The sequence below is a fragment of the Mauremys reevesii genome, linkage group 11 (assembly GCF_016161935.1).
Source record: "Mauremys reevesii isolate NIE-2019 linkage group 11, ASM1616193v1, whole genome shotgun sequence".
In the NCBI taxonomy this organism is placed as follows: domain Eukaryota; kingdom Metazoa; phylum Chordata; order Testudines; family Geoemydidae; genus Mauremys; species Mauremys reevesii.
The window spans coordinates 59,067,760-59,090,057 of NC_052633.1; the positions used below are offsets into that span (position 1 = coordinate 59,067,760).

At 41.9% G+C, this 22,298-nt stretch overlaps 1 protein-coding gene across 1 annotated transcript; it reads left to right on the plus strand.

Annotated features, from left to right (window-relative positions):
* Window positions 1-15,636: 15,636 nt before the first annotated feature.
* On the plus strand, window positions 15,637-19,782 carry CXCR4 (C-X-C motif chemokine receptor 4). The gene is made up of 2 exons (XM_039493547.1): window positions 15,637-15,791; window positions 18,159-19,782. Exons 1-2 carry the CDS (start codon window positions 15,756-15,758, stop codon window positions 19,221-19,223), a joined length of 1,101 nt encoding a protein of 366 aa, XP_039349481.1. The 5' UTR covers window positions 15,637-15,755; the 3' UTR covers window positions 19,224-19,782.
* The last annotated feature ends 2,516 nt before the right edge of the window (window positions 19,783-22,298 follow it).

Here is a 22,298-nt window from a genome sequence, read left to right on the forward strand (position 1 = left end):
GAGGACAGGCTGTAGCCTAAAGGATTTATCTGCTTGCTTGCATAGATATATCTTTTCTTATAAGTTTAAGTATTTGATGTATTGTAATAGGTTTATAGATTTATATTAAAAATAAGTTTAGCTGCAATGCAAGAGACCTACAGGCCAAAAACCTGTATGTTAAGCTAAGGCAAAGTTAGCATATCTATATTAAGACCTTTTACCCAGAAAGTAAAGTTGACCTTCATCTTGTTACCTAAATAGATTTCAGTACGCCTAGGTCTAAGACCTTTTACCTAGACCAATAGACAATGAAGAATGGCTTAGGGGTTTCTTTCGAAGTTGTACCTATTGACTTAACAGATATAGTACAAGGAAACTTATGTGCGTACGTACATGTCAACAATATGTACATACATACTAGCCTATGGGGTAAGTGTACCCTAACATTTCTGTGGGTGAGGAATGAAATTTGGGCATAAAAGGAAGAATTTCTGGCAATTGTGCCCTATAAAAGAGATGACCCACCTCACTATCTTCATCTTCATCAAACTATCGATGCTATCCATCCACGATGGCTAACAACTATTAGTAGGCCATACTTATTTTCTTTTCAAACTTTAAGTTCCAAGGGGACTAGGCTAAGCTTGGTTTCCCTAAACTTTTGTTCTTAGTTTTGTTTATTAGGTTTTAATTTTAAGTTTAAGTTAGTTAAGTAAACTCTAAGTTAGCTTTGACAGCTCTTCACATTAGTTTCCTCTGCACACCTCTGCAAGAGGTGAGAAACTTGAACTCCCAGAAGCGAGGTCCTGTGTCTTTCAACACCAGGTTATCAAGATAGGGTGTGAATATATTAACCCAAGTTTTGCAGCATATAATATTGTATTACCATATGTATCTTTTGAATAACAGTAAGACAATTGTAACTTTGTAACTCTGATTATTTTACCATTTACTTACTATTTCATTGATTTTAATAAAAGGTCTTTACGACTATATCTACCTCAGTGTGAGCTTCCTGTCATACCCCAGAGGGTCCTTTGTAAATTCCGTGGAGCCTGATTTGGGTCAAGAACTTTTATCTTCTGATCAAACAGATTGGCGAGCCTAAAACCCATACTAATTAATATTAATAATTATTTATTATCAATAATTAATAGAAAATTCAAAAGTAAAATTAAATTAAATTGATACATTAAATTAATATTATTAACACACCCTAGATCAGGCAACAAGCTGAACTGGGGAAATGATGGAGGAGTTGATATGATGGCTGGTAGAGCAACAAAAGGAGATGCAGAGGATGCTGCAGGCATTCCAGCAGACTCAGCAGAGCGAGTGACAAGCTCTGCTGGAATAGCAGAAAGAACAACAGTGAATGTTCCAGAAGTTCATACAGGAACAGGCCCAGGTACTGCAGCAGTTAATACAAAACATGATAAGTTCTGCTGCAGAGAACAGAAGTCAGGCAGAGGGGGTGGGGCTGGGGCTGACATTTTGTAAAATGGGCCCTGGGGATGATGCCCATGCATTCTTACTGACTCCCAAAAGCATTGCTGCTGGCACAGGCTGAGGTAAAGGATTACAAGCCCTACAGTTAGCCTCTTATCTGACAGGAGAAGCTCAAACCACTTACATAGCATTGAGCAAGGAGCAGGCCAAGAACTATGACATGTTAAAGGTTGCTATGTTGGACCGTGTACACTTTCAGCCAAAAAATACCAACAGAAATTTAGGGTGGCTAGTGCAGGCCCTCTCAGAGGTCCAGAGAGACTGGGCCACTTCCTGCTTTTGAGACTCCTAGGCATAATAAAAATAAAAAATGACAACACATGAAAACAAAATAAGGCACCAAAAAAAGAGTGAGACATAATGGTGAATATTTTCGTATTTAACAAATGTTTTTCTAGACTTTTTCTGTGCAAATGCACTAATTATTGAGGAAAAATCTAGCTTTTGTGCAATGTCACAGTTGATATTAAGCATGGTGAGCCCATTCAAACGCTCTTGTCCCATAGTTGAGAGAGTACGCCACATTTTGGTCCGATAGGGATGCGCATAAAAACAAGTTGCAAAACTTATCAAATGTCAAAAAATTAACAAGTGTCTAAATTTGAGGCCCCTTTGAGCTTGAGGCCCAGGCCAAGTGGCCTTCCTGTCCCCCCTCTCCCCTCTGATTGGCCCCGGCCAGGTGGACTTATGGGATAAGGCCCAGAGCATTTGCACAGAAGTTGATTAATTAAGCCAACCAATGGCTGAGGCCAAGGGGGCAAGATGTGGAAGTGGTTATGGAAGCCATGATATTAGGGCAATTTACACAGATCCTCCCAGATACCAAGATCTGGATGAGAAGACAGCAACCAGAGATGGTGGAGGCAATAGTAAAATTGGCTGAAGTGTGTGTTGAAGTGGATTTTCCAAGGAACTTGTCCAACACAAGCAGGAGTGAGGAGGCAAGATCACTCAAGCAGTAAGACCTGCGAGTACAAAAGAGGAGGAAAGAATGGCCACTTCAGCCAGCCAAGATATAACCTGCTCCCAGTGGGGGTGGCAGAGGGGAAGGTCACATTAAGTGGGACTGTCATATCTGGAATATGGACTGGGGGAAGATAGCAGCTGGACTGGGGTGATTGGGGATATTGTGTATGGTTAGAGTAGGAGCAGGTTTGGAAGGTTAGAAGGGATCACTTGCACTTGTATTGAAGCTGATAAGATAATTAGCTCACCAGCTGGATGGCTCGGAGAAGGCAAGCAGTATAAAAGCCAGGGCACAAAAGTGGGGTTCCTAACTGCTGCTATGTTTGTGTTGTACCTGGAGCACAATGGAGAAAACAATAATAAAGAGTACTTGATTAAGGTACCTGGTGGCTTGCATATGCTGTTTAATTCATCCAGAGGGCTCACTAGCCAAGGTTTCCAGAAGCTGAAGGGGGAACCCATTCACATCTCCTCAGAGCTTGAAGTCCTTACTCAGTCAAGTCTTGCATTGAATTCAGTGGGGGGCTTGCCTTAGCGAAGATTGAATAAAGGCTTCAAGCTGCAGCTCACATTTTGTAGCTTAATAATAAATTATTTTCTACAGGGCTAGATGACCTATTGAGGTCCCTTCCAACCTTACAGCTCTATTATTTAGTGAGCTGCCTGTGTGTTCATAGCACTTTACAAAAGTAAAAAGAGACAAGATTCCTGCCCCAAACAGTTTACAATCTAACTCAGACACTACTTAAATACCAAAAGGATAGGTGCCATAGAGAAAAAACATTGAAAGACAGATAACTTAAAACATGTTTGGTTCTGTTCAGTATCTTCATCAATTATTTGGATAATGGCATAGCGAGTACACTTATAAAGTTTGTGGGTGATACCAAGTTGGGAGGGGTTGAAAGTGCTTTGAAGAATAGAATTAAAATTCAAAATGATCTGAACAAACTGGAGTAATGGTCTGAAGCAACTAGGATGACATTCAATGAGGACAAATGCAAAGTACTTCACTTAGGAAGGAACAATCAGTTGCATACATACACAATGGGAAATGACAATCAGTTGCACACATACACAATGGGAAATGACCCCTAGGACAGGGGTTCTCAAACTGGGAGTTGGGACCCCTCAGGGGGTCATGAGGTTATTACATGGAGGGGGGGGTTGCAAGCTGTCAGCCTCCACCCCAAATTCCACTTTGTCTCCAGCTTTTATAATGGTGTTAAATATACAAAAATTTGTTTTTAATTTATAAGGAGGGGTCGCACCCAGAGGCTTGTTATGTGAGAGGGGTCACCAGTACAAAAGTTTGAGAACCACTGGCCTAGGAAGAAGTACTACAGAAAGGGATCTGGGGGTCAGAGTGGATTGATCACAAGCTAAATATGAGTCAACAGTGTAACATTGTTGCAAAAAAAGCAAACATCATTCTAAGATATATTTGAAGGAGTGTTGTATGGAAAACCTGAGAAGTAATTCTTCTGCTCTTCTCCGTGGTGTTTAGGTCTCAACTGGAGTATTGTGTCCAGTTCTGGGTGCCACATTTCAGGAAAGATGTGGACAAATTGGAGAAAGTCCAGAGAAGAGCAACAAAAATGATTAAAGGTCTAGAAAACATGACCTATGAGTAAAAATGGAAAAACTGGGTTTGTTTAGTCTGCAGAAGAAAGGACTGAGTAGAGACATGATACCAGTTTTCAAGTACATAAAATATTGTTACAAGGAGGAAGGAGAAAAATTGTTCTCTTTAACCTTTGAGGATTGGACAAGAAGCAATGGGCTTAAATTGCAATAAGGGCAGTTTAGGTTGGACAGTAGGAAAAACTTCCTAATGTCAGGGGGTGATTAAGCACTAGAATAAATTGCCTAGGGAGGGTGTGAAATCTCCATCATTGGAGATTTTTAAGAGCAGGTTAGACAGACACTGTCAAAGATGGTCTAAATCAGGGGCAAACTTTTTGGCCTGAAGGCCACATCTGGGTGGGGAAATTGCATGCAGGGCCATGAATGTAGGCAGGGGCAGGGGGTTGGGGTGCAGGAGGGAGAGCGGGGCGTGGGAGGGGGTGCAGTGTACAGGAAGGGGCTCAGGGCAGGGGGTTAGGGGCTAAGGGCAGGGTATTGGGGCACAGGAGGGGTGCGGAGTGCAGGAGAGGGCTCAGGGCAGGAGGTTGGGAAGCAGGAGGGGTGCGGGGTGCAGGAGGGGGCTCAGGGCAGAGGGCTGAGGTGCAGGATGGGTGCAGAGTGCAGGAGAGAGATCAGGACAGGAGGTTGGGGTGCAGGAGGGGTGCAGGGTGCAGGAGGGGGCTCAGGGCAGGGGGTTTCAGACTCAGAACAGGAGGTTAGGGTGCAAGAGGGAACAGGGTGCAGGAGGGGGTGAGGGAAGGGGGTTGGGGGCTCAGGGCAGGAGGTTGTGGTGCAGGAGGGGTGCAGGGTGTGGCAGGGGGATCAGGGCATGAAGTTGGGGGCTCAGGGCAGGGGTTGGGGTTCAGGGTGCGGGCTCCAGTCCAGTGCCACTTACCTGGAGCGGCTTCAGGGTGGCAGCATGCAGAGCCCTCTGCCCCGCCCCCAACCCCCTCCCCGCTCCACAATCCATATTTTGCCCCTTCCTGGTTTAAATAATAGTTAATCCTGCTATGAGTGCAGGGAACTGGACTAGATGACCTCTTCAGATTCCTTCCAGTCCTATAATTCTATGATTCTATGTGAAGACTTGGGGGGCAAATCAGAACAGGAAGGTATGACTGTTCTGCAAATGGATTACGTTTCCCCCCATCAGTCAACTACATTACTCTAATTGTGTCTACACTGCCACTTTCAGCACTAAAACTTTAGTCATTCAGGGGTGTGAAAAAACACCCCCCCCCTTAGTGACAAAAGTTTTAGTGCTGAAAAGCACCAGTATAGACAGCGCTTTATCACCAGAAGCCGCACTCCGAGCGATAAAGCTACCACCCTTCGTTCGGGGTGGGGTTTTTTATCGCCGGGAGAGATCTCCCCCGGTGATAAAGCGTTACTACACTGCCCATGGCACACCGCTGTTGCGACTGCACTGTAACATGGGGAGTGTAAACATACCCTAAAAAAATGAAGATCTTCCCCATTACTCCACCAATTTAACTGTCACTGCCTCCCTCAACTCCCCTATCAGAACTGCTATCCTTCTAGCTGTATAGGACTCCCACTGGAAATACCCAGTGCCCTTCCTTTAAGGCAGCAGAAGTATAGCTTCTCTGAAATGTAAGGCATGTCACAGGAAATTGATCATACTACCCCTTCAGCACTTGATGATCTAAGGACCAGGAATCAAACATCAACTGTTCTGAACACAGAATAAATACATACTAAATTATTCTGCAACTAAATGGACCTCATGGTCATCAGCTACAATATACAGCGTAAGTCTCATGGACTTTGCAGCTGTTAGGGGAATAGAACCCAAGAATCAAGACTTTGCTCCTTGACCTATAGGAGAATGTTCCCCAGCTGCACTGATATTGGATTTAAACCCTTTGTGGATCAGTTGCTAAAAAGTGATAGTCACAAATACTTTTGCAGGTTAGGCACTATATTTAAAGAAAGGCAGTAGTACACATACAGGTTCACTAGCCAGTATGCTGAAAACATTTCCAAGTCATTCTCCAAGGCTAGGCATAAATTGCAAGTCTTAAAAATGTATAAAGACATGGATTATGAATTTCCTAACTCCTTGATGCATCTTGACCATATCCCAGAGAGATTAAAAGTGTGTCTTCAAATTCAGTAAATGCCACTGAAATATATATTGCATGTACTTTATCTGCTAACATATTTACACAGTAAAGTAATCTGAAGTGGCTACTTAGTTTGGTTTTTAAATCATACAACAGTCAATCTTTCCTTAAGGACTTACTTTTGGTGAAATAATTGTTACCCAAGCACAGCTCTGCCTTCATCGGGGGGGGGGGGCGGGGGGGGGGGGCAACTGAAGGGGGGATGTTTGTTTTTTTGCATTTTTGAAAGAAAAGGGACAGTGCTCCACACATCTTCCAAACCACAAAACAACCGTTACAACTTGAAACCACAGTACGTGAGAAGACTGAGCATGTGATTACCTAAGACGTCAACAAATGTGGTTTGAACTGGGCATTGTGCCAAGTTCTTTGTACAGAAACCCTAAGGAAAAAGGAGTAAAAATGTCCCTGTTTATGACAACCGTCCCTTAGCACCCGACGAGATCTTTCTAGAAGGAAAGAGACAGATAGAAATGCTATCAGGGTCCTTAGATATATCGATGCTTCTTCCTGTTTTTATAACCTTTTCTTTAAGGTTGATAAAGCATCACTTTGCACACAGTGTCCTGAACACAGACTGTACCCTACACCTATTTTTAGAATAGCCACTCCTGATGTTTTTCAAAACTTTCACTCAGAAGTGAACAAATAGTCTCAGAAACAGGTATGTTTAGGCTACAGTTCCTAGAGAAATAGATGAAGATACAAAATGGCTGCTTCCAGTCCTGCAGCCCTTACTCATGTGATCAGTCCCACTGACTCAAGTGGAAGATGAAAGATCAGGATCCTAGGCTACCATTTGAACTTATTGGCAAATGTGATGACGTGTATTACTCCAAGTAGGAACTACATATGATAAGCATCTACAACCTCACACTGCCCCTAATCATGTTCAACTTACATGTGGGCAAACAGTGAAATAATTTATTTGTGAACATGTTTGCTAAACTCAGCTCACCATTTGATTCAGTTACATTCATGCCCTCTTTTGTTCACTTTTCCAGGAAAACTCATGCAGCCATTTTATGTCCACATTAATGTTTGGGGAGGAGTTTTTTACCTATACAAATACAGTTACTCATGACCAATCAGGTAGAGTCAAGTGCAAAAGAAAAGAAAAGAAAAGAAAAGAAAAGAAAAGAAAAGAAAAGAAAAGCATTCATATGTGAACAAGTATGTTCATGTCAGAAGTGCTTGCCTGAACACTTTGTATATCCATTGTATTTCTCTTGATGGGAATGTGACAAGAGAAAATTAAATGTATAGTCTACTAAGCAACCAATAAAACTGACATATAATCTCTTCTCCCCCGTCCCCCCACTCCTTCAATCAGGAAGAAAAGTAGCTATTTTAAAATGTGAGGTCCATGTACATAGCCTAATGTAACGCTCCTTCTTGTGCAAAAGCAGACAGGAAAAGATTTTGAGTACCCTAAAATTTCCTAGGCCTACTTGTCTCCTACTTTGTCACCTTCCTTAAGTGCTCCCCCCACCTTACCTGAGTGATTCAACACCCCCATGATCTCGTCAGACAATCAGGGAACAGGAACTATTTGACTTACATAACCTTCACAAATATCGAGCAACAATCCTGCAGTACCGAACATTCAAAGGAGCACTCATCGCGAAGAGTCCAGCGGGAAAAAAAAATAGACCCAAATACCTGTAAAAATTATTAGTAAATCAGTGAACTGCCACAAACATTTCTACCAGCTCTGTACCAATGTCCTTGACTTTGACAGACAAAGTGAATGGATTTGCCAGGCCCTATTTGTATATCCACTGTCTGTGCCTGAACAAGTCCTGCAGATTGGGAGAACTTCAGTCTACAGGGCTGTCAGTCTGGCAGCATTCAGAGGGGGATTTTTGTTTTGTTTTGTTTTAAGGGCAAAGGTTAATCTGTGTTTTCAATAGTCATCTCAACACATACATTAACATTGCCTTCACCTTGCTGAAGATAATTAGCTGCGTAACAAGTGAAGGGTATAAAAATTTTCTTTGAGGAGAAAGTAACTCAAAAAAACACAAAGTGGGCCATAGCCCTACCACCATGTCAGGAAAGAGTAGGTCATTGCTCGAAGACCATGCAATGGCTGTATATGCACGTCCTGGCTTCGAAGCATTCAGAAAATGTTTTGAATTCTGCAGTGAGTTAATATCTCACTGGGAGAGACTTAGAGCACACAATCCACAGAGAATGGACCAGGTGTCTAGCAAAATTTGCTCCTTATGGCACTGAACTTGGCTGTCCCTCCCTGAACTAGCAGGGCAACAGATTTCAACACCAACTTGAGAGGAAGCAGAGGGCAAGCATTATGCCTGTCAGCCAGATTCAAACATGGCAGTTACCGTTGTGAAACACACAGCCCTAAGTCTGGTTTTAAGAGGTTTTATAAAGAGTGGAGAAACTTTCCCTACTCTATAACATCAAGAATGCAGAATCATGTTTTGTCTGTCCATAAGTACCTTGGGTTTGTTTATTTGTTTTCTGGTTGCATCAGTGGAAATTGGCTGAATCCTATTTTAAGGCAATATTAAATTAAATTAAATTAAGGCAATATTCATATGTGCAGATTGCTCCTGAAGACTGCTAGAATTAAATTGTATAATTTAGCTGTTATTGGCCTTGGATGAACAGACTGAGTTAGAAGAAGATTTTTACTCCCGCCTCTGCTTTCAGAGCCATCTCTCAGCCACACAAACAAGACATTTCACCAGATATTTTGAAAACTGAGAAAATGAACAAAAGAGACCACCTCAGACTGCCCAGTGCACATGCAGAATGTAGAATTTCTTTCCCAGAAGCAAGAATTAAAAGAAAGAGGCAAAAGTGGTAAAGACACAATGGTAGAATCAGGTAGGGTGACCAGATGACTCGACTTTATAGGGACAGTCCCAATTTTTGAGTCTTTCTTATATAGGCTCCTATTGCCCCCCAGCCCCTGTCCCGATTTTTCACACTTGCTGTCTGGTCACCCTAGAATCAGGTGCCTAGCATACTTTGCTACAATGAGTATTTGCTTTGCCTTCTACGCCCCAGTGGGACCGCCATTTTGAAGACTGGCTTGAGGAGAAGTGGTGGGGCTGATGCCCAATGCCAAACATGTCATTTACTGTCATGTAGGCCCAAAGGGATGAAGTTAAAATAAATACCGACCAAGGCATCCTGGGGCATGTGTTGCATTGCTAGCTGTCTGGGTACTAGGACACAAAAGCAAAGTGGAATGGATCTAATTATCTTCTAAACAGCTAGGCCCCATTTACACTGGCTGAAGAAATCATAATAGGGCCCATGGGCAAAGTACATTTTCCAGTGTCTGAGACTTGTGTTCTAACATGATATTATTGCAGCCAGGACATCAGATTTTTTTACCTATCTAGATGGGAATAAACTATGTTGTAACCATGTATCCATGCTGTGATACTGCCTTCTGTTTACAGGCAAGACCAAATTGTGTTATATACCATAAAATATATGAACTATATAAAATGTGTAAAATGGGCCTCAGTGCATTGCTAGCAAGGGCCATACTAGCAAATACAATCCTTATTAACCAGAATTGAACTGCGGGGCAGGCAGGGCCTCAGTGGAACTTTATAGTACGACACTAAACCAGGATAATAAACCAGGAGGAAAACATTTCTTAGCAAAACACAAGCATGTCCAAACTGGGGAAGCCAGAACCCTGCCTTGCTCAGGCTGAAGGAATGATTTATAGTATAGGTAATAAACCCCAACTTTTACCTTGTCTTCATAATCCTGATCTGATTGCAGTTCTGGAAGAAACCTGAAAATGCCTCCTGGAGTGCCCTGCCATATAATCAAAGATAAAACCTTCCGCTTCACTGATGTGCAAATGGAGACATGTTTGTTAGAAGGATTAACCGAGTTGTTCAAAGTGTCTCTTCAGAGTCAATTCAGTCTACTCTGCTTCCAAACAAGCAATAAACTATCCACCGTGCAAGCAGATTTTCTTACCCATAAACACCACCAAAGAGAAGAAGAGGTCCAGAAACTTGGTCCCCTTTGAGTTTGGACTGATCAATGTCAACAATAATTTTGACAGGTTCTAAAATAAGCACTGTCTATCTTCAAAGTGCTTAATAAACATCATCCAATTAATCCCCACAACACCCCACTCAGGTAGGGAGATAAGCATTGTTATCCCAATTTTACAGATGTGTAAAGCAAGGCCGAGAGGTTAAGTGATTTCCTGATGGCCACGTAGGGAGATGGCATTAGAGCACAGGAATTACACTGGTTCCTACTAGAACACAGTACCTCTTTAGCATGCAGCCACTGACATCTTGGCCCGGTGGGGATCCAGGCAGACAATGCTAAGAAAGCTGCCACTTGACACCCAGCTTTCTTGCATTCTCTGCATGTACTCTGCCACTCACAGGCTTGATGTCTGTCCCCCTTCAGCAGACAGATGTAAGGGAGAAGCCTACTCCCCCAGCATGCACACAACTTCAAGCAGCTTGAGACCCTATTGATAATATGTCCAGCCCAGACTGTGGCAGTAAGAGTTTGTTTCCTAAGGAATCTGTTGCCTCCTCCTTATTGTCTTGGGCCAGCTGGGCCACAACACTGGTTTCCTCTCCTTTTTACAAGAAAATTGTCCACTCCTCACCAATCTTCACCCCAAACATATATACCAGTTTGGGGCATATCCCATAGCCCCAGCATCCTTGGGCTAGCCATGTCAGTTATGAAAGGAAAAAAATTGCTTGAGCCCCAGCACCTTTTTCATTACAAATTAAGCACTACTTAACAGCCCCTTCCCAGAAAGCTGCACTGCAGTTTGGGGCATGTAGGTCTATGTTAAGGCAGGACCACAGGCTACTGGCCTTGCAGACAGGTGGCCTCCAGATTTGCTAAAGCCAGCTCATATTTTATAGAATATCAGGGTTGAAAGGGACCTCAGGAGGGCATCCTGTCCAAGTCCCTGCTCAAAGCAGGACCAATCCCCAAATCCCCCTCTCAAAGATTGAACTCACAACCCTGGATTTAGCAGGCCAATGCTCAAACCACTGAGCTATCCCTCCCCCCAAACTTTACTAAAGTTATAATTGTTAGTGCTATTCTGAATCTATTTCCATCATGTTTATTCTCCAAGTCTTCCCTTTAGCTAACCATTTCCGTTGTGAAGTAACCATCTTCTTTCCGGATAGTTTCCAGATAAACACTTAGCAGTGAAGGGTTCTTCATAAATTTCTTCTTATAGTACTCTCTGTGATCTCTCTACCAATTTAAAAATATGGCCCATGAACCTTCCATAATCTCCTATTAGCATACTAATAGGCCAATTTTGTTTGATGTCATAATTCCTGATCTTTCCATCACTCAAAGTCATATATGAATAATAGAGAAGGCTGCATGCTTCATAGAAACACTGTCAGGATGCTGTGCTGAGGCATCATTAACATTACTGACTGTGAAGATGCAGTACAAACACAAAGCAAAGATTAGTAATTTCTAAGAAAATTACTACATACCTGCAACATTTTGCATAGTTTGCATTTCAGGAAGGCCTGCTCAGGGCTAATTTACATGATTTCTGAAAAATCTGTGCAATACAATACATAGCAGAAGGAGAAAAAACATCTTTTTTGTGCTGGCCCTGTAATCTGAAATGAAACACAGTGGGTGGAAGGATCCCAACCATTCAAAAGGGATTTCTCGTTCATACACGAAAGCCCATTTTGGTAAGCTGTACAATGAACAGAGTTTTGCATGTAGATGTGAAAGCAGTGGATATTTCTAAAATGAGATACTGCCTAATAAATGGCACAATAATTTGATTGAGAGTGTGTCCATTCATATTTAAAACACACTCATACAGGGGGACAGCACAATAACATGTGTTACAAAGTGAGGAGCAGTTTATCAACATAGTATTGTTATTCTTTATTTCCATCATAGTGGCACCTATATGCCATAAATCAGGGATCAAGTTCTCTTTGTGGTAGGTGTTGTACATACAGAATAATGTAATAATCATTATTCCATTAGCTGAAAGTTTATTTTGTTAAAGTGACTTCAAAGTAAAGTGATGTTTACAATAATTAAACTAAATGCAATTTAGTTTTTTACTCCATCTCTGTGAATCTACTTTGTAGATAATTTCTCACTGTGGAAGTTGTATTAGGGACTACTTTGTTCTCCAGGGAGAGGCATTGATATTTATTTTTAGTAGACAAAAATAGGTTAATGATTCACAATTTGAGAACTTGCATTGTTGGCAAAATAGTGTAAGGACATGTAGGATTTCACTTCCCAGAGTGCGCATTTTCAAAAACAAACACATGGCAAATGGGTGAGGGTACGATCTGATTTTCATAGTAATTTTCTCACCAGAAAAACATTTAATGCAAAACACAAGCTTGTAAATTGCTATTTGTTAGCACTGTCTCTGGAAGATTAGTAGCTCACTCATTGAATTACATGCTTCTGCAGAAACAGCCCCTTTCTTTTATCAGGTTGGAAATCATTAACTCACACACTTCAGTCCCCCTTACAAAGAAGTTTTCACTTTTTTGGGGAGGGGTAGTTAGGAGAAACAAAAGGAGCTATAGATATAAAACAGCTATGTGAATACTGGCTTCAGCAGCCTGCAGCCAAACACATTTCAATGCCATAGGTCCCATTAGGATCTCCAAATATCCCACATAGTCTATATGTGCAACACAGCTTCAGTGCTATCCACTCCATTAAGTATGTTGCCAGCATCCACACTTCCCACTTTGCCTCTACATATCTACCCATCCTAGTGCTACCCATCCTATTAAGTAGTACACCAGCTCTCAAACTTCTTATACAACCTTAAAGCTGATGATACATTTATGACCTTTTTTAGTTGTATGTGAATTTGTATGCCATAGACTTAGCCTCAACAGTTGGAGAGACAGCAAACTCGTTGTAGCTAACCTCTGCCTCTCCCAGGTCAAAATGTGCTCTCCATTAAAATGTATCTGTCTGTCATCTCAACTTCTGTCAATTTAGGACCAAAATTTCCAAAGTGCTCAGTTCACATCTAGGAATCTAAATGAAGTGGCCAGTTTGTGGCAACTGCCTGTTGCTGAACACTTTTGACAATCTGGCCCATAATCTATGGTTGCATATTTTTATAGTGAACTCCTCAAAATATGCCCAGTCCCTGGAAAGCCTGGATTTTAATCACACTAAGGTATCACTAAGGTGAGCTGAACTTCCTGCACTAGTGAAAACTGTTAATGAGAAAAATGTTTGGCAGGATCAGGCCCTCAAATGTTATCATTTGACCTTGGGAAAGGTACCATAATATATCTAAATAAAGAAATTCACACTCATTTCACACACTTGCAATTGGTCTACTGCACACTTGAAAGACCACAAAATACATTAATGTTTCATTTTTAATGTTGATTCTCATCCATTGCTTTTAAGATCATGTGTGACAGGTGTCTAACAAGAGGACATGAGTGTATTATAGACACATCTGAAAAGCTGTTTGTTTTGTTGTATATGTAATAGAGATCGTTAGTGAAAAATTTACCTGCCTGAATAATTAATTATGCCAGAATGGTAGTCACGCCACACTTAAATTTGGGTTCTTGTTTTTCACTTACAATGGGGCATTCAACCTCTGGAGATTGTCTTTGTTTGCTTGTGTTTTAAACAGAATATCCAGCCCCAATTTTCAGGATATAATCTCAACATCGGCTTGAATTTTCTGAGATTTTCAGGTAAATCTGTTAATGAATTCCCAAATTCCAATAAGCTAAAATTTAGCCTTTAAAAAGTTCACACTGAGTTTCATGATGCTTCTGGCCCCTCTAACTAAAAAACTAGAGACTATCTAAAGTCAGAAATTTGCACATAGTGAATCTGCGTCTCTAATATAATCATTTTGTTAACTAACAAAAAGACTAGTGTTATCTGTCATAACTGAATACTCATGCACCTTTGTTAGCTAATGGAGACCACAGCTTATATTAGCCATATGTATTCTCAGACATGGTGTGAAGAAACCCTTCTACAACATTGACTTTTGTCAGATGCCCAGGTAATACTCCCTGCATCCAAAACTGGAGGCTAACACAGAGCCTAGACAATGGGCATTGTTAGGATAGGGGGGGTTCTATTGCTTTGAGAAGACCTTTGACAAAGTCCCACATATATGCCACGGAAGGACCTCAATGTGACTTATGTGCTTTGTTATCTGCAAAATATATAAAATATATTACACACACACACACACACACACACACACACACACGATACTCACCCACCACAAAGAATAAACTGAACCAATGTTTCCAAAATAATTAGTATTTATTATAATCCAGTATAGAATGGATGCTACGGTTGTGAATAAATTACCCTAATTGAAACCTATGGGATTACTCATGAAAGTAATTTACCTGCATAGGTGTTGGCAGCATTAGATCACTGTAAAGCAAGCATGCCCTTACTTTATTGTCTCTGTATGCTTTTGTTTGTCCTTGCCTATTCCATCATTGCCAAATCTGGTGATTTATTGTAAACCTCAGAATATTTTGCTTTTCTTAAATTATTACCCAAAATCTCAGGTTTTTTAAGCTTCTAGCCCTCATGTTTACAGAGGAAAGCTGGAAAAAAGTGACCCAGAATTTTTTTTTTAAATCTCATGCCTTTTCAAGCCAATCTCCTTAATTTTGGGGGTGCTGACTCATCTTTTGCAGCTCTTGTGGGCAGCAATACTGCCATTCTAGCACTGTTTCATATCACTTCCATCTATTTTCTAGCTGTTACCCTCACTGTACACCCTTCAACATAAGTGCTACTCTGAGTCTGGGCTGGGGTTGAAAACCAGCTGTGGGGAAGAGAGGGTTGGGTCCAATGCTTAATTTGTGCCAGAGCTGAGCCCCTGCACCTCTAGGTTTGGCAGTTCCGAGCCCTGGCACCTCTGGGCTTCCCACCTCAATTGCTTGTGCCCGGTAACTAATTGCCTGATCCGCCCACCTCTTTTATTACAAATTAAGCAGGGGTTGGGTCCACTTTGAGGGGTGCCCTTCCCTCCTCTGGGTCTCCTCCAGGTCATCCAGCACAGTGCCCCGTTATGAGGGCGAGCACAGGGCACTGGCTGAGAGGGGCTCCCCCCACCCCAACTCCAGCTACCACCGCGCCAGTCTGGAGGCGGAGAGCAGACCCCTGGCTGTCGGGGCACTCAGCGCCCCACGGAAACGGCCGCAGGACAAGGGGCAGGGCACGGGCAGCAGCCTGGCGGAGCCTCCCCTCCCCGAATGAGCACCCCGCCCTCCTCCGCCCGACCCCTAGGCAGCGGCTGGGGCAGCCGCACATGCTCACTAGCGGCCAGGGCATATGCGGCTGACACCCCCCCGCCTGGGAGGAGCCACAGGCAGGCTGCGACCGCGGGGGGGGACCGGGGGGATTATAAGAGTCCGGGGCGCGCCGGAGGGACTCCGGAGTTTATGTGGCGCAGCTGCAAGTTTCGGACCGTAGCGAGACTCGTGGGCAGCTTGGAGGCAAGGAGCGGGGGGGATGGCGCACGTCGGGGACCGCCCGGACAGCGTGGATGTAAGTGCGGAGAACTGGGGGGGCTGAAGGAGAGCACCAGGCTCGGGCGGGAGCCTGCCCCCAGCACTTTGCGCGGCGCGGGAGAGGTTTGCCCCGGTTGGCGCCGCACCCAGGGAGCGCCTGGCGTCGGGTCTGCAGCCAGGAGCCCGCACACGCACCCATGTGCCAGCTGTTTGCAAACAAAAGTGCATTGAGTCCTGGGGCCAGCGCGCGGGCAGGGGATTGCTAGGGGCAGGCGCGTCCTCTCTGCTTGGCTGGAGACGGGGGCGCAAGGGGCTAGGCGGTGGCTACCTTCGCCTAACGGGACCCGATGTGCACTTTGCGTTTCTTCTCCCTCCTTTCTCCGCGCGCGCGTGTGAGGCGCATTTGGGAGGCGCCCGGCGCTGGACTTGCAGGGCGGGCATCCGAAAAGACCTGAGCTCTGAACCCCGTTAAAACTTGGCGGGGTTTGCGGAAGGTGAAAGGGCGGAGTTTGGTCCCCAGCTTCTTGCTGTACTTGCGTCCCCTTAGGCGTTTTAAAGCGCAGCTGTCAGATGAATTTCAAACACTTTCCTTCCATCCTTGCTGCCTTCTCAACCAGTGCCAACGACAAGGGCTGTCCGTGCTGGCTTGAGCGCACTGTTACAATGTAAGATTTCGGGCGGATGGTGCCGCCCTGATGAGTTTGCTACCAAAGATAAAAGTTGGATCCACTTGGATCAAGCCAATTTGTTGCAGCAGCCAGCCCCGAAATTCCAGTGTCTAAACACAGAACGAGTCTAGTTGCTCCTAGGGTGCCCAAAGTGCTGGGGACAGGTTTTGAAGCCCTGGATTTTTATTTTTTGGCTCTGCTATTTTTTCAGTTTAGCCCGTGGAATTTTGGGACCAGGTACCAGATTTGGGGATTTGCAGTGCTGTGGATCCAGGATTCATCAGCCACATGATATTTTGGAGATGTGGTGGTGGAATATGAGTGCCCACACTTTCTCTCCATTTAACCCGTGAAATTTTAAAGGGGGGGGGAGATAGGGCCAAAAATTGCCTAGATCTGGCAAGATTCATCTTTTATCTATAACTTGTAAAATGCATAAATAGATCAATCCATTGGGAGCTTGTGTATCAGATTGTTAATAAGTGCCTTATAATCTCCTAGGATGCATAAACCCTCTGAAAATATTATATTTATATAATTTTTATTATATGTATATAAACAAAGAGTAATTGCATAAGAGTGGCCATTCCCTCCAACCTGTGTTGTTTTGCCAGTTTGGTTCTTTTAGCCGTTGGTGGTTTCCTGATGCACTTTCATGCCTGAGGCCGCCACTGTTTCGCTTCCTTTTTCCACTAGTGGGCACAGTTCAACAGTTTCCCCAGCTAGGCTCCAACAATCCCTCTTAGTCCCATGACCCCCTGCAACCACAGCAGAGGGAGGGGAAGGTGTTTGCTCTTGGTGACCTTTCTAAGGGTTGTGGCTCTCCTCTATTTAAGAGGTCACCTCTTCTGAGGAACTGTCAGTTGTTCCTCTGCAGGGAACCCTCACTATTATTGTTTTCTCTTGATCGCATTAGTTGAATCAGTGGGAGATCTGGTTAGAGGATGCTTAGTTACAGACCTCTACACTTCTGTAGTAAGAATTAAAATGAAACTGTTCTTATGAGTGATATTCTTTGGAGACAAGTATCAGAAGGGTAGCCGTGTTAGGCTGTATCCACAAAAACAACTAGGAGTCCGGTGGCACCTTAAAGACTAACAAATGTATTTGGACATAAGCTTTCATGGGTAAAAAACCCATTTCTTCAGATGCATGGAGTGCAAGTTACAGATACAGGCATAAATATATATTGGCACAAGAAGAGAAGGGAGTTACCTTCCCTTCCCTTTTTTACCCATGAAAGCTTATGCCCAAATAAATCTGTTAGTCTTTAAGGTGCCACGGGACTCCTTGTTTTTTGTTTTTTTTTATTCTTTGGAGAGCTATCCTACAGTAGCAGGGGATGGGCTACCCACTAGGCGATGCAATAGACCTTTTCCATTGGTAAGGTGAATCTGCTAAAAACAGATACAATAGATGTACTGAAACCAAGATAACATTTCAGAGTGGCAATTATCCTTCCCGCCCGCTCCCCACACACAAACATTGTTTCCCAAAGGGGAGGGAAAATTAAGTAGAAGTGATCAAAACTTTTAAATATTGTTTAGATAATTAAGTTTAAAGTAAACTTCATCTTACTATGGTTTTTTTATTAGCATTTGGAAGTCTTTCCCTATCCCTGACCATGCCTTCTTAGGAGGCTCTTTAGACATTAAAGTGAAAATATCTATACATAGTGAACAGTCTTAGTGGAAGTGGAGTTGAGGTCTAACAGCTTTTCTTTCATTTTATTGTAGATGTTTTCTGGGTTCACCATTGAATTTCCTGATAATGGCACTGATGAGATTGGTTCGGGCCGTGACTATGGGGACTTGGAAGAGCCATGCTTTGGGCATGAAAATGCTAATTTCAACCGTATCTTTTTGCCAGTCATCTACTCCATCATCTTCCTGACCGGAATCATTGGCAACGGATTGGTTATCGTTGTCATGGGCTACCAGAAGAAATTAAGAAGCATGACCGACAAATATAGGTTGCACCTTTCAGTGGCTGACCTCCTGTTTGTCATCACTTTGCCATTCTGGTCTGTGGATGCAGCTATAAGCTGGTACTTTGGGAACTTTCTGTGCAAGACAGTCCATGTCATTTACACTGTCAACCTATATAGCAGTGTCCTGATTTTGGCCTTCATAAGTTTAGATCGTTACCTGGCAATAGTCCATGCTACCAATAGCCAGAGACCAAGAAAGCTGTTAGCTGAAAAGGTAGTGTACATAGGCGTATGGCTACCAGCCATGCTTTTGACAGTGCCTGATTTAATCTTTGCCAGTACTAGTGAAGTAGATGGAAGGTATGTATGTGATCGCGTCTACCCTCATGACAACTGGCTGATTTCATTCAGATTTCAGCATATTTTGGTAGGATTTGTGTTGCCTGGTCTAATAATCCTGACTTGTTACTGTATTATAATTTCTAAGCTGTCACACTCCAAGGGTCACCAGAAGCGCAAAGCATTGAAGACTACAGTCATTCTCATCCTTGCCTTTTTTGCCTGCTGGTTGCCTTACTACATTGGCATCAGCACAGACACCTTCATTCTGCTTGGAGTCATCAGGCATGGCTGCAGCTTTGAGATGATAGTACACAAATGGATCTCTATTACAGAAGCCATAGCATTTTTCCACTGTTGCCTGAATCCAATTCTTTATGCCTTCTTGGGTGCCAAATTCAAAACATCAGCACAAAATGCCTTGACATCAGTTAGCAGAGGATCAAGCCTTAAGATCCTTTCCAAAGGCAAACGTGGTGGACATTCTTCTGTTTCTACAGAGTCAGAGTCTTCAAGTTTTCATTCCAGCTAACACAGTCTCCTTCCCATCATTTTGTAATAAAGAACATTTAAAAAAAAAAGATTGAGATTTCGGAAAAAACAAGACTGACCATAATGTACAGTTTTATTTACGGTTGGAATTTTATATTTTCTTTTAGTTTCTGTGAAGTTTAATTGACTTATTTATATAAACATTTTCATGTTGATGGCAAAATGTCTAGGCAGGACCTGTGGACAAGTGGTTAGTTCACCAAGTTTTAGTACTTGTCTGGTTGTATAGATACGTGAACTAAACACTTTTAGAGTGTAGCAAGTGACTGTTCAAAATTTAGAAAATGTTTTTTTGTTTGTACGTAAATGTTCCAAATGTGTTCCTGTTTAAAAATTATTTTGAGTGATATTCAAGAATTCCCCGCCACCCCACTATAAGCTGTTTGGTTTACAATAGTTTAATTCTGCTGTAGACAATGTCACTTATAACCAAAGCCTCTTCTGTCAAATGCTAGATTTTTTTTTCAATTCTCAGTAATGGATTGCTTTGCAAAACTCTGCTATGTAAGGTTGTTAATAAAAGTACATGATAAAAACTACTTTGAGTGGTATGTTCTTCAGATCTTAATTCCATATACTTTATTTTTCTTACCACTTTGAGTTGGTTATTAATGTTCAGTCTTTGAAACCAACATAACTCATCTGATAAGGGCCTAGGGGAAAACAAGAGGTTTCAACTATATTGCTTGTCCAATGATGAAACAAACTATATTCATCAATACAGACAACTGAGCAGCTTAGGGCATTTATTTTGTACCAACTTGTTAATGCTTTTTCCATTAAAGCACACATTTAGTGTAGCCAACATTGCCTTTACAATAGCTTATCCCCGCTTTAGTTAAACTGTTAATGGCTATTTGAAAACAAACAAAAACCCTTTCTTTATTGTAATATACTGCAACCAGAATGTCTTTTTAACTACCTTAACAGGTGCTATCAGCCTTTTAAGGAAAATCAAAAACATCCATGTTAGAATGAGATTCTAACTGCTCATGGTAAGTATGCAACTTCCATAAAATGCTTTTTTTCAGGTGCTGTCTGATACCTGCATGTAACAAATCAGATTGGCAGTGTGTAGATATCTTGAAAGGAGATTTTACATTTAATGTAATTATATACAATCCAAGTTAAACTCCCACTCTGTATAATACACATCAGAAAAATTTGAAATCATGTTTGTAAGTACAACTAGAATACAATCTAATACAAGTTCTCATGAGCCTTTTGCGATATCCTCACAAATAGATGATTTCCTGTCCTTTAAAATCATTCTACATGTGCTTCCCCTATCCCCTATAAGTTTATTATATTTATATTGTAATGCCTAAGGCAACATTGGGGTCTGATTCTGCTGACACTGACATCAATGGTGATAGATTAGACCCATAGTTTGCAAGTCAAAGGTGACAAATGCTCCAATTTAAAATGCCACTTAAGCACATGCTTAACTTTAAGCAGGTGAGTAGACTCATTGCAGAGAAGCATGTACTTTACCAAATCAGGGCCCTGCCACCCGTTCCACAAAGCACAGATCTACTTAAACAGGAACAGTCCTCCAAAATGAGAGGATAGAGATATCCCTCCTCTTTCATCTGTTCATAACATTTCAAAACCCCTTCCTGATTTCTTATAAAGTCAAATCCTACACTTCTGCAATAAGCTGTAAGGTTTTATAACTGGCAGTTCCATAAGCCAACAATAGTCAAAGTAGCTGAACCAAAATCCTTTCCTCTAATAGACATTTTATTCCAGCTGCAAACAAAGGTGGTATGCTGTTTCCTTTGTGAAAAGTGTTTTCATCCCATAGAGCTTTCTCCATTGAGCTGCCCACATCCTGGTATGAATCCCAAGCAAAGTCAATAGTTCATTTGCCATGCAGTGAAGTAGCTTATTGTTACTGAACTCATGTATAAACCATGTTACTGAGACAAGGTTTCTTAAAAGTCAGTAGTGTGGTTTCATTTCTATAGTGTTCAAATTAAAAAAAATCACATGCATGTTGCCACTAAGCTTAATTAACATATTCTGAGGACAGTATAACTTATTTATTCTGTTTAAAATTTCAAAAACTGTAGTTGGGTAATTTACATTTTTTGTCCTAGGGAAAAAAATACTATTAGATTTCCAGCAGAAGAAACTATTACAATTAGTGTTACAATCCTATTTCCTTATGCTAGTTACTGCTGTGTATTAAAACTCTGAATTCAAAAGTAGTAAATTACAGATATCCAACCAAGAAGGAAAGCTCTTTGAGTATAATTTTTGTGTTCCCAGTTAAACAGAAGACATTGTCAAGTGCTTTTTACATGACTAACAATCGTAAGTTTGTTGTTCTGGTATTTTTAAAAGATATATTGTTCATATTAGCCACACAACTCTCTTAATTGAAGCAGATATTGGCACTTCAGAATACACTGAGTCAGAATGTGTTCCCACATGGGTGAGTATCCTAATGTTTTTATGGGGTTGCAGTGGTGTAAATGAGAGCAGAATTTGTAAAATGTGTTAAATCCAAACATTTTCTGTATTTCTATTTCCTTGTTCTTTATTATTTAGGATACTTGCATGAACACAGGATCTTTGTGTCAGAGTTCATCTGCTTATTCCCCACCTGAAGTCATGTAATCCTCAGTGACATCAGCCGGGGAATTAGCAGCAGGAACAGATGAATTCTTGAGGAACAAAAGATCCTGTTTTCATCCAATTGTCCTGCATAACAGAAAAAACAAGGGAAGCAAAATGAGGAAAAAAGATATGGGGGCAGAACTTCCTAAATAGAATGTTGATTTCTTGCTTTTTAAGTTTTCTGTAAAGCATCAGTTACTCATTTATTTTGACTCATTTATTTCCACCCCTATCCAATTACACAGTCTCCTTCAGTTCCAATCACAAAAGACTTACTGGCTATCAACCTTCTGCTGTTTAGTTGTTGATGAAATGTTTGTAGCACTCTTAACATTAATTTAAGCCATTCCCATTAATTTAAGTCATTCCCATTACGCTTTGCAGTCAGTCGACCTTTACTTTAGGCAGAGAATTAGTGGAAGAGAATGTG

Coding starts and splice junctions, on each gene's coding strand:
- CXCR4 (XM_039493547.1), top strand. CDS start 15,756: ATGGCGCACGTCGGGGACCGCCCGGACAGCGTGGAT. Junction 15,792..18,158: donor ACCGCCCGGACAGCGTGGAT/GTAAGTGCGGAG, acceptor ATTTTATTGTAG/ATGTTTTCTGGGTTCACCAT.